Genomic DNA, 12,962 nt, shown 5'->3' with positions numbered 1-12,962 from the left:
CGTTCTCGTGAATTTCCTCTGGACTCTCTCCAGGGCCAGAACATCCTTCCTGAGATACGGGGCCCAAAATTGCTCACAATATTCTAAATGTGGTCTGACCAGAGCCTTATTAAGCCTCAGCAGCACATCCCTGCTTTTATATTCTAGTCCTCTCGAAATAAATGCCAACATTACAGTTGCCTTCATGACTACCGACTCAAGCTGCAAGTTAACCTTAAGAGAATCCTGGACTAGGACTCCCAAGTCCCTTTGCACTCCAGATTTCTGAATTCTCTCCCATTTAGAAAATAGTCTATGCCTCTATTCTTCCTACCAAAGTGCATGACCTCACACTTGCCCACGTTGTATTCCATCTGCCACTTCTTTGCCCATTCTCCTAACCTGTCCAAATCCTTCTGCAGACTCCCCGCCTCCTCAATACTACCTGTCCCTCCACCTATCTTTGTATCATCTGCAAACTTAGCCAGGATGCCCACAGTTCCTTCATCTAGATCATTAATGCTTAAAGTGAAAAGTTGTGGTCTCAACACTGACCCTGCGGAACTCCACTAGTCACCGGCCGCCATCCTGAGAAGGACCCCCTTATTCCCACTCTCTGCCTCCTGCCAGACAGCCAATCTTCTATCCATGCTAGTACCTTGCCTCTAACACCACGGGCTCTTACCTTACTGAGCAGCCTCCTGTGTGGCACCTTGTCAAAGGCCTTCTGGAAGTCCAAGTAGATAACATCCATTGGCTCTCCTTTGTCTAACCTACTGGTTACCTCCTCAAAGAATTCTAACATATTTGTCAGGCATGACCTCCCCTTGATGAAGCCATGCTAACTTTGCCCTATTTTACAATGCACTTCCAAGTATTCTGAAATCTCATCCTTAATAATGGACTCTAAAATCTTACCAATGACCGAGGTCAGGCTAATCGGCCTGTAATTTACCGTCTTTTGCCTCACTCCCTTCTTAAAAAGGGGGGTTACATTAGCGATTTTCCAGTCCTCTGGGACCCTCCCTGACTCGAATGATTCCTGAAAAACACCTCCACTATCTCTTCAGCTATCTCCTTCAGAACTCTGGAGTGTAATCCATCTGGTCCAGGTGATTTATCCACCTTCAGACCTTTCAGTTTTCCTAGCACCTTCTCCTTGGTAATGGCCACCATACTCACCTCTGCCCTCCGACTCTCTTGAACTTTAGGGATGTTACTCATGTCTTCCATCGTGAAGACTGATGCAAAGTACCTATTCAGTTCCTCTGCCATTTCTTTGTTCCCCACTACTACTTCTCCAGCGTCATTTTCCAGCGGCCCAATGTCCACTTTTGCCTCTCTCTTACCCTTTATATATCTAAAAAAACTCTTGCAATCTTCTTTTATATTATTGGCTAGTTTACCCTCATATTTAATCTTCTCCCTCCTTATTTCTTTTTTAGCAGTCCTCTGTTGGTCTACAAAGATCCCAATCCCCTGGTTTCCCACTGCTCTTCGCCGCATTGTACGCTTTCTCTTTAGCTTTTATGCTGTCCCTGACTTCCCTTGTCAGCCATGGTTGCCTCGTCCTCCCTTTGGTATGCTTCTTCTTCCTAGGGATGAATTTTTGCTGTGTCTCCCAAATTACTCCCAGAAACTCCTGCCATTGCTGTTCCACTGTCTTTCCTGCTAGGCTCATCTCCCAGTCAATTCTGGCCAGCTCCTCCCTCATGCCTCTGTAGTTGCCTTTATTCAACTGTAATACTGTTACATCTGATTCCAGCTTTTTCCTCTCAAATTGCAGGGTAAATTCTATCATATTATGGTCACTTCCTCCTAAGGGTTCCTTCATCTTAAGCTCCCTTATCAAATCTGCCTCATTACACATCAATAAATCTAGAATTGCCTGTTCCCTAGTGGGTTCCACCACAAGCTGCTCCAAAAAGCCATCTCGTAGACATTCCACAAATTCCTTTTCTTGGGATCCACTACCAACTTCATTTTCCCAGCCTACCTGCATATTGAAATCCCCCATGATCACTGTATCCTTGCCTTTCTTACACGCCTTTTCTATCTCCTGGTGTATCTTGTGCCCCACATCCTGACTACTGTTCGGAGGCCTGTACATAACTCCCATTATGGTTTTTTTTACCTTTGCGGTTCCTCAACTCTACCCACACAGATTCTACATCATCTGACCCTATGTCATTTCTTGCTATTGATTTAGTTTCATTTCTTACTAACAAAGCAACCCCACCCCCTCTGCCAACCTGCCTATCTTTTCGATAGGATGTATATCCTTGAATATTTAGTCCCAGTCCTGATCCCCTTGCAGCCATGTCTCCGTGATGCCCACCACATCATACCTGCCAATTTCAATCTGCGCCACAAGCTCATTTACCTTATTTCGTATACTGCGTGCATTCAGATACAACACCTTCAACCCTGTATTTCCCATCCCCTTTCACAGTCGTCCCTTTATCTGATGTGCTTGAAGTTAGATTCCTAGCCCTTTCCAAACACTCTGTCCTATTTTGTGTTCTGGGGACTTTAGTAGCCTCTTGTGGGCTCTCCTTTCTTTTCAGTTTTTTCATAATTTTCCATGAAGTTGAATCCACCCCCCCACATGCTAACCTGCTGCTTTGTTTCCCATTAGTCATACTTCTTGGAGTTTTACCCTTCCCTCCACCACCACCCCCCCCCCCCAACTTTCTAGTTTAAAGTCCTGTTGACCACCCTATTTACCCTTTTCGCTAGAACATTGGTCCCAAATCGGTTCAGGTGGAGACCGTCCCAACGGTACAGATCCCTCCTGTTCCAATACTGGTGCCAGTGCCCCACGAGATTGGGCACTGGCACCATTCTCCTTCAACGTCTGAAATTTTAAGGCAAGCAGTGTGAAGGGCTTCTTTTTGATGATGCTATTCTTTTCCAGTTTCTTAGATTTGAATGGATTCAGGAAAGTTCAGCCAATTCAGCTCCAGTCTAGGGTTGAGACCTTCTTGGATTGCATGGCTCTGTTCATTTCAGTTAATTAAATTATCAACTGGGCCATCAGGATATATTCATTCAATCCAAACATACAGTTGTTCCAAGTACAACGTCAGCAATTTTTAACCACCAATTCAGGAATTCCTGTCAACAAAGCAGTAAGATAACAGCAGGCATACAAATCCACTTCCGTTCTGCCTTTCTCTCATTTCAAGCTGCTCACTGTCTTATTTTGCTTATTAACTGGGAAGAAGGGCAATGTAATAATTTCCCTTTGTCACTCCTTAAATTAAGGAAGCACAAAGGAAGCACGACAACGGAATCAAACTTTGTTTTATTTTTGAGAGGATAAATATTGTCCATCTCCTATGCAATCACTGAGTGCCAGTTTGCAGTGAATAAAACACACTCCTTTTAAAAAAAACTTAAATATATGGTGTAAGCTGTTAATTCTCTACCATGCACTCCAGGCTCACACATTCAACCTGTGCTAGCCACCTGCAATCACCACAAAGCATGGAATGTACCTACTACAAAAAAATGAAACATACGTAACTATTGGGAGTGGTGAGCAGCCCTGGTAGTTGGAAGTCATTAACGCCCCAGCTCTGGTGATCAGTCAAACAAGGCCACTGCAATGTTTGCAATAATTATATATTATTTCTGTCACAATGATGATGGTTCAGACACCAGCTAAACGAATATCTTCTGAAATCAACATGGGGGGAGAGATTGTGTGACTGGAGTAATCATTTTTGAAATCTCTTTTAAATATAGCATGCAAGCTGCTAAAGCAGTAGTCTGGAAAAGCTGCCAATGAAGCAGTAACAAGCTCCCTTCTCTGCTCTCCCAAGATTAAGACTCTATCTCTTACAGTTTTAAAATCCACATAGAGATAGAGAAATTTTCACCAAAAGGATGAGGTGCAAAAATCATCAACTTCTGGAAAAAACAGATTATGTTTTAGAAGGAAATTGTCTCTGGCAATTACAATTTTACAACTCCGGGAATCTCAAGACCACTGTGGAGAAAAATCTATGGTAGCCAAGGACTCATAAATAGTGAACTCTCAATTTTTTTTTTTACCTTTCAGCATGAACTTTAATTTGGCTAAGAAAGTAGCTATTCATACTATAACTTGTAAATTTTGTAAGCTTGTGTGTGTGTGTGCGTGTGTGTATGCGTGTGTGTGTGTGTGTGTGCGTGCGCATCTGGGTTGCGAAGGTCAAGACACAGGTTTACCTTCTTAAAATTTTTTTATATCTTTGCCTGGGTGGGTTTTTAACTAAGTAAAAACTAAACCCTTTTTGTTTTGAACTGAAGAATGCCTGCCAGACTAGTTTCTTTGCAATCAGCACATAAATGGTTAAGCACAGACAGTGAGTAAATCCTTACAAATTCAAAAAAAAAATGTCACAGCCAAACTTGGAGAGGGACGATAGGGGAATCATTTTTACCCCTCCTCATGTGGCCGTAACATTCTACAATTCTTTCTGGCTAGGGACAAGACATTGCCAGTTTTTGATTGAAATACCCATAATATTTGAAATGCCAGGAGTTAAGTTTACTTGCCTAACATGTTTGTGTAAAGAATAACTAATATATCCATTAAGCATTTTTAGCTTTGGCAAAAAATGCTGAAAATGTCACTGCTAACATTGATGAATCGCTTCTGTACACAGTTCTGTAAACAACAGAATAATCTACATCCATACACAGCTGATGTTTCCCTTCTGTTTCAGTAATAGTGGAATATCGAGGAAGCCAACCCTTCTTCCAGACTTGTCAGCAATATTTCTATAGCAATACTGCAGTTCCCCATTTGACATTAATAGCTGCTTTGAGAGTAATGCAAGTGGGAAGCACTGGGCTTTGCTACCCTGTTCATATCCATCTCAAGCCATTGTTAAGTTCCGCACATGCAGACTAAAGGCTAAATATTGCCAGGATCCGTACATCGGAAAATTAAATTGCGCTGTGATCTTCTAATATGGCAGTGTGCGAGATCCTACTTGGCAAAATTTACCCTCAATTTACCTCTACCTTAGTATAGGTGGAGAACTCTACTCACCAGGATGCTGGTGAAGTTTCTTCAATTATTAAGTAAATGGTCTTTGTCAACTTTTTTTTCTACACTGACATTAAAAACTGAAAGAAGATCCAATAGATTACATTGAACATAAGATTACCTTGGACATATCTATATCTGGATTTTAAAATTAAAAATGATTGTTTTGTACGAGGTGCAGTGGTCTCTTATTACTTCTGATAGGCTGTTCAGATCATCACTTTTGTTGTGAAAGCTAAGAGAAGGGTCAACACCTACAGTGCAGGGCACCCAGAAGATTAAAACTGTCAAATCAATGCAATGGTATGTAGTAAAAGTAGCTGGAATATTTTCATAGACAATTCAACAAAGGTGAACTGTTAATATTTCTTCATCATATTTCAGTTGGTAGTGGTATTCCTTCATAGTCAGAACTATTATCAAACTGTCCATGTTGATGAACAGATTATTCAGATGTATAGGGATTGAATTGGTCAACGCCAGGTCACCTGTTTTACACTATGACTGGTGCACTTTTCTATTGAGGTAAATAGACATTGTCAATTATATGTTAATTGTGTTTAATTGTATGTAGGAGGTAGGCATTCGCTTCTGTCCCTATCCAAAGGAACAGACTGAAATTGTGGTTGTTGGTTGAGGAGGCGCATGTTTCTAACATCTACCTCTGTAAATAAATGCTTATAAATGTGTATAAAGATGGGCTCCAGTTCTATCCTTCACCACTTGGCTTTTTGAAATATAGTAGGCTGCTGAACCATTATCAGTCTTTTTTCCAGTACTGGTGTTGGCCTCAATATTCGCAACACATGCTCCCTCAGTTAGTGCTCCTCTTGTCTCCCATCTTAATCTTTCATGCTTCACATGCATACTTATTTTCCTGCCCTGTCAGTAAATCTGCTAGAATGAGAAATTATATGATTCTAACTGTCTGCAAACTATTATTACAAAATCTTTTGCAGACCCTTCCCGACTTGATATTCCAAATTCGTCACTGCCGAGTCAATTGTGACTTTTTTGCACAGTCTGAAATCCAATTATCTAAAATCTAAAATCCCATTGTTGTAAACTCACCTGTTGGCTTGTTCAGCTTACTAGGCATTAGCAAAGTGGCATCGAACTGAAACATTGGTACACAATGCTAGACTAAATTTTTCAAAGAGTTTGCTTGACCTATAAAGATTCAATATTTGAAATGAAATTTACTGTAGTCCCAGAGGACTCAACAGAGAGAGATGACTGGTGGTGAGTTTAACCTGAGGGTCACCACACCTCAGGTGAGGGATGAGGTTGAGAAGGCAAGGCCTTCATGGATAACCTCAGTTGGTACAGGAATTGAACCCATGCTGTTGGCATCACTCTACACTGCAAGCCAGCTGTCTAGCCAACTGAGCTAACCAACAGCCACATTACTCAATATTTATTGCTGTAACCAGTGCAAAACATAATTCCTGATTTTAACTGGGCTCCATTCTCAAGGAATTAATTTTAAATTTCAAAACCCAGCCACTGCAGCCAGAATAAGGTCCCGGGTATTTTAACTCCCAGGTCTCTTTTTAATGCTGCCAGTTAACGTCCCACTGTTTATGGCTGGAAATCATCTGGGAAGCATCCTAAATCATTAAGGGTAGGTAACTCCATGGGGTCAGCTCCTGTTCCTCCTGGCTGCACAAGAAATGGCTTCCCGGGCAGCTTCTGGCCCTGATTCAGATTCTCACTGGGTAGGCCTGGCACAGTCCTGGACTGGGTTTAGTGTTTCCGAAGAACTGAAACATTAACTCTGTTTCTCTCTCCACAGATGCTGCCAGGCATGCTGAGTTTTTCCAGCACTTTCAATTTTTAATTCAAATTCTCAAACTGCTATGGTGTGAATTGAACTCACATTTCCTGGACTAAACATCAGCAGATTAAAATAGACATTGAGAAGATATGTGAATTGCTGTTGGTTATGCTGAGGAAGTAAATTAATACAGATGACCCAGATAGACTGGAATCAGACGAAAATAATTCCCATCTGCAACAATCATACCTTGCAACTACATACTCATTAAACTGACCACAACCAATAAGATTAATGATCATAAATGGAATGGCTAAACATCTGTTTGAGATAAAAACCTAATAAGTTATAGCCAATAAAGATACAGAAGGGGTAGATCCTGCCAAAATAATGTTTTGCTTTTGAGGAGAAGCTATTCCATATTAGCAAATTAAGGTCATACAACATATTGCATTTAGATTTCCAAAATGCCTTGCATTAGGTTCCCATGACAGGCCTCATTAAAAAATAAAATCATTGATTAACAATGGTAAGTTATAGATGTAGCCCTATAAAAGGCTAATGGGGAGGAAGCAGAGGGTACTTGGAAGGGGGGTTTAATCAAGATGGCAGTAAGTATTTAACGTGGTGCCCCAGATTATGCATTAGTACCTCACTTGCTCCTGATTTGCATACATGGTCTGGATTTGCAACCTTAATGCAAACTTTGCAAATTACATTAACCTAGGGACTCAGATAGGCAGCTAAGGTTTTACAAAGAGAACCCAACAGGTTTGTACTGATCAATAGAAAATAAAATTCAATATAAATACAAAGTTTTACATGTTGGAGTAAAAGTGTATATCTGAAAGCTGATTGATTCACCACTTCAGCAATACCTAAAAGCATAACATAACAAAGACACAGGATGCTATCATGCCAGTTGAGTTAAGAAGTCATGATGAAATTCTTCATGGCTCTGGTAAGGCTGCAGCTGCAATGCTGCATGCAGTCCTGATCTTTGTGATACAAAGAGGGTTTCCGGACCTTTATAAGTGATGCAAAGGAAACCAATAAAATTGGTTGCTAGTGATAGATGGATGTGTTATGAAGAACAACTAGATAAATTTTAGCTCTTCTATAACTAGGTAAGTTTGTAATACAGAGGACTTAATAGAAATGTACTTATTATGATAGAGAATAAAAGCAGAAAAATACTGCTACACTAAGACAGCAGGATACGTTAGGATAGCAGGACAAGAAGGAATAAGTTCAAGGTTGTGAAGAGCAAGTTTAAAATGGGCATTAGGAACTATTTCTTTACCAAAGTAGTAATCATCCGCTGACGTTAGTTGTCATAAATGACAGTTGAGGTCGTGAAACTGGACTCACTGAAGAAACAGCTAAGTATTAGATTGGAAGGCAGTAGGATTAATTTCATAGGAGGATGAAATTAAATGGACAGAAAGATGTCTTTTATCTCAACCTTTCTTGTAATTTCTGATCTTGTGAAAAATCTAGTATCATTACCTATTTATAAGGATTAAAAATGAAACAATTCCTAAATGTAGAAGTCCTGCATAAAACAGAAAATGTTTTTTTCATCCTGTGTCTTTGTGTTATGCTTTTAGGTATTGTTTGTTACAGAACAAAGATGCTGCTCATGTTAAGGAAGAATGCATACAATTCATCTCCCACAGATATAATCTGTTAAATGCAACACTCATGTGAAAAGTCACTTGCTCAAAATTCACCATTCTGAACTGGTATTTATGGAATCATCTTAACACTCGAGAACTTATTTCAATTATTACATTTGATAAAAGTATTTTTTCGATACTGATAATGGAATAAAATTCTACAACAGCAGTGCAAAATTTAATACATCCTCACTGGTTCAATCTCTTCAACCTAGTCCCAATAGAAAAGATTTGCAGTGCAGTCTTGAAAGCCATTTCACTTCCCTGCTGACATTCGCTTTGCGAGTTCCGACAATCGATCTTAATGTCTGTAGTCTTCTCCAGATCCCCAGTCAGGAATTTCATGGCTCTGGGGCCCATCCCCAGTGGCCCGATTTCCACGGCTGAAAACCTTCAGTTGAAGCTCTGCAATGTCATTTCTAATGTCTGCCAACATCAGAAGTAAAAAGTCAAAGGAGCCCGGTGGACCCTGCAATCAACAGTTTCAAAATTAGTTCTGAATTTGTGAGTCTGCTGTTTTGCAAATACCTGTAGAATAATTGGTAGAACTGTTTTGCTTTACTATTTCTAATAACACAAGAAAGCATGAGGAATGACAAAAGGACATTCAATCTGTAACAATTTTGAGTTTCTTTTACTTTTTGTCACTTAAGGCTTGGGTTAATTTTCTTGGCATCCATGACTCAGCTTACTGTTATGGAGTAAAGGAACACTTGGGATTTTCAGTAAATGTTGGCCGTGCTAGTAACAGACATACCCTGAGAATGAATGAAAGAAAAGTTGCAAGTGAAGGATGGTAACATAAATGCCACTGTGTTGCCTCATGGATATTGATGGAAAGTTGTTAAAGCACGTAAACACAAGGGAGAAATGGTTGAAAATGGTGGACATACTTAATGCAGTGCATTCCTGGAAAGTGTTGCTGGTTCCTCTTTCCTTGCCCAAAAGTGGGGAGTTGGGGTTAACCATGAAACGTTTTTGACTAATATAATATATTGCACATTGAGTGGCCATGAAATGAATAGTAGTACTTCAGGATATGATCATTTCTTTCCATCTATCTGCTGCATTCTTTTTGAGGCCCTTTATGAAAGCCATATCCAATGGTCATGAGGGCTCAACCTGATTATACAAATGAAGCATATTCCAGTAACTTGGGCAGAGTTGGTGCTTTTTGCCTTTGGGAGCAGGAATCTCACCTCCCCACAATGCTGATGGTGATTGAACTGTCAAGGAAAAACTAAGCTAGTACACTTACCTATATTCCTGTCTGTTATCATTGCACCGAATACAGTCAATGCACAGAAAAAACATACCCACTCTAATACAAAAGGAGTGTGCTCCCTATAAGTTGGCTCTCATAACTACAAATAGAAACTGAGAAGCATTTTGATTGCACTGATTAAAATGCAGGGTCATATACTTGTATTTTTGTAAAAATGAAGTATTCTAAATACATGATGGGCAAGTTCAATGCTCTTCTGCTTTAGGCAACAAATCAAGCTTGTACAGGGTTCCTGTCAGAATTGGGGCTACATATTTGTAGACCCATCTCCTCTGAGCATACGCCCCCGCCTCTGGCATGTGGAAACATTAAACTCTGCACTCCTTTTGACCTTCTATAATTATATATATTACTAAAACATTGCACAATTTTACGAGAAACTTTTTAAATTATGCCTGTCATGTCCTTTTAATGTGTGCCCTTTTTTAAGTTGTGCAGATCCATGCAAATGAAATATGTTTTACTTACAGGGGATCCCCTTGGTCCTGGAGCACCTCTCTCACCCTGTTGTGGGACAGGACAATGATTATTACTGTCTCTGCTTTTCCAACATCCAAAAAATTGTAATATTATTAAATGGAAAGAAAGGGTTACAGAACATCAGAATTAAGATCTATTCAGTTCTTTCCAACCCTCCACTCCCGCAAGCAGTAGAATAGTTTGGAGCACCGTTCCAGGAGTGTCAGGAGCTCCCCACCATCTCCCCAAAGTGGCTACCCCATGTGCATGAGCTCACACAGTATTGGGGTGGGGGGAAGAGTTTGTCTGATTTTGGGTCAATTGTGAAACTCAACCTCAACTCACTGTGAGTTCTTCTGCTTCTGATTTAAATTGGCAGATTTAGGGCCAGGTGTGTAACATGTTCTGTTGAATATTGAAATGAGGTACCATTCCTCAGATTTTGAGAGGTTTTTGAATTTAACAGCTGTGGCCTGGGTTTCCCAGTGCACTGAGGCCCAACGGCTAAAAGGAGGTGGGAGATGCTAGATCCAGGGGGTAATTGCTTTTGCAGCACTGCTTGTGGGTCAAGGGGAGCAGGACAGCTTCACCTCGCTCGCCCTTCAAGCAGATCAAATGCTGTGATTAATCCCCTCCTGCATATGTTGGACATCCTCCCAGTTGTAGCCTTCTCCTGCTGGCTTCCCAAACACAGCAGTCAGCCAGTCTCTCACTGTGGTTGGCTGATGGGCAGAAAATGAGAGCAAAAAAATAACTGTAATGAGTTCCTTCTGCTAAATTAGACAGGATCTGTGTTTTCAACACTTCCAAGTTTCCTGTTCACAAACATGTGTCCCTTCTTCCTTACCTTTTCCAGGTATGTATCGGGCCTTGTGTGCAAACAGTCTAACTCAGACTGAACTGGTTCTTCAGCAGGGTGGGACTGCCTGCAGCCCCAACAGTGGCCATTGTGCCCGGCTGGAGCTGCTGAGACTACAGAGCCTCAGGACATCCAATTGGTTGGCAGTTCACTAAGGCAAGACTTCCGCCTGAGACTGGGGAGAAAATCTCTCCTTAAAGCAATTAACATTGCTCCCAACATTAAATTGCTTGCAGTGCAGATGTCAGAATTATTGGTGGGTTCTCCCATCCCAACGTTTTAGCTAGGGGTCTGGGGGACCATGGCGCCCAGTAAAATCCAGCCCAATGAGTTTGAGCCATTCTCTGGTCTTCAGGTAGCAAAATCCCTTTCAATTCATATGCATTCTATTCTGATATTCATGCCTGAGGGACAAACCTCACATCTGTTCAGCACCACTTTCAAAGTATTTAATTAAATACTTTTGACATTTCTCCGAGAGATGTGAGGAGACACCATGGGTCATAAATCTGTGGCCCCCTTCATACTCTCCTGCCACATCTCCAGCAGGAATCCTAGGGGAAGGGCTCAAATTAGATTGAAGAGCGATTCTTAAAAGAATTTGTGGAGTTCCAAAAAAAGCCTTCTCACATATAGAAGCTTAAGTGAAGAGCACAGAATGGTACATTTATTGTTACCACAGAGATGAACCCTTTGAGAGGCCTTTTTCAGTGTCTATGACATGTGAGAAACAATTTTACAAAATTGGGTTCCAATGCAGAGTCCTGCCTGGCAGGAATGCACAGTTGAGCATGTGCTTCCTAAGATTCTCTGCCCGTATCTTGTGATACATTAAAGAAAGAAATGACTTGCATTTATATAGTGCCTTTCATGTCCTCAGGATGTTCTTAAGCACTTTACAGCCTGATAATTACTTTTTGATGTTTGGTGGAACTAAATGTAATATCTCCAAATTTGAAGATGACACAAAGCTGGGTGGGAGGGTGAGCTGTGAGGAGGATGCAGAGATGCTTCAGTGTGATTTGGACAAGCTGAGTGAGTGGGCAAATGCATGGCAGATGCAGTATAATGTGAATAAATGTTAGGTTATCCATTTTGGTAGCAAAAACAGGAAGGCAGATTATTATCTGAATGGCTATAAATTGAGAGAGGGGAATGTGCAAAGAGACCTGGGTGTCCTTGTACACCAGTTGCTGAAGGTAAGCATACAGGTGCGGCAGGCAGTAAAGAAGGCAAATGGTATGTTGGCCTTCATAGCCAGATGATTCAAGTATAGGAACAGGGATGTCTTGCTGCAATTATACAGAGCCTTGGTGAGACCACACCTGGAATATTGTGTGCAGTTTTGGTCTCCTCATCTGAGGAAGGATGTTCTTGCTATAGAGGGAGTGCAGCGAAGGTTTACCAGACTGATTCCTGGGATGGCAGGACTGACATATGAGGAGAGATTGAGTCGGTTAGAATTATATTCGCTGGAGTTCAGAAGAATGAGGGGGGGATCTCATAGAAACCTATAAAATTCTAATAGGACTAGACAGGGTAGATGCAGGAAGGATGCACCCAATGTGGGGGTGTCCAGAACCAGGGGTCACAGTCTGAGGATATGGGGTAGACCATTTAGGACTGAGGTGAGGAGAAATTTCTTCACCCAGAGAGTGGTGTGCCTGTGGACTTTTCTGCCACAGAAAATAGTTGAGGCCAAAACATTGTATGTTTTCAAGAAAGAGTTAGATATAGCTCTTGGGGCGAAAGGGATCAAAGGATATGGGGAGAAAGCGGAAGCAAGCTATTGAGTTAGATGATCGGCCATGATCATGATGAATGGCAGAGCAGGCTCGAAGGGCCAAATGGCCTACTCCTGCTCCTATTGTTTATGTTTCTAT

General features: G+C 41.1%; 1 protein-coding gene across 2 annotated transcripts in view; it reads right to left on the bottom strand.

Annotated features, from left to right (window-relative positions):
* Positions 1–1,428: 1,428 nt before the first annotated feature.
* ccbe1 (collagen and calcium binding EGF domains 1) overlaps positions 1,429–12,962 on the bottom strand; it is a 399,260-nt gene continuing 387,726 nt past the window's right edge. For both annotated transcript variants that reach the window (XM_078551856.1, XM_078551864.1), the window contains exons 10-11: positions 10,230–10,265; positions 1,429–8,945 (exon numbers count right to left, since the gene is read on the bottom strand). In XM_078551856.1, the coding sequence (XP_078407982.1) occupies positions 8,778–8,945; positions 10,230–10,265 (204 nt within the window). In that variant the 3' untranslated portion in view covers positions 1,429–8,777. The remainder of the gene's footprint in view (positions 8,946–10,229; positions 10,266–12,962) is intronic.

The sequence above is a fragment of the Cetorhinus maximus genome, chromosome 1, assembly GCF_964194155.1.
Source record: "Cetorhinus maximus chromosome 1, sCetMax3.hap1.1, whole genome shotgun sequence".
NCBI lineage: Eukaryota > Metazoa > Chordata > Chondrichthyes > Lamniformes > Cetorhinidae > Cetorhinus > Cetorhinus maximus.
This window is presented reverse-complemented; position numbering and strand designations above follow the sequence as displayed.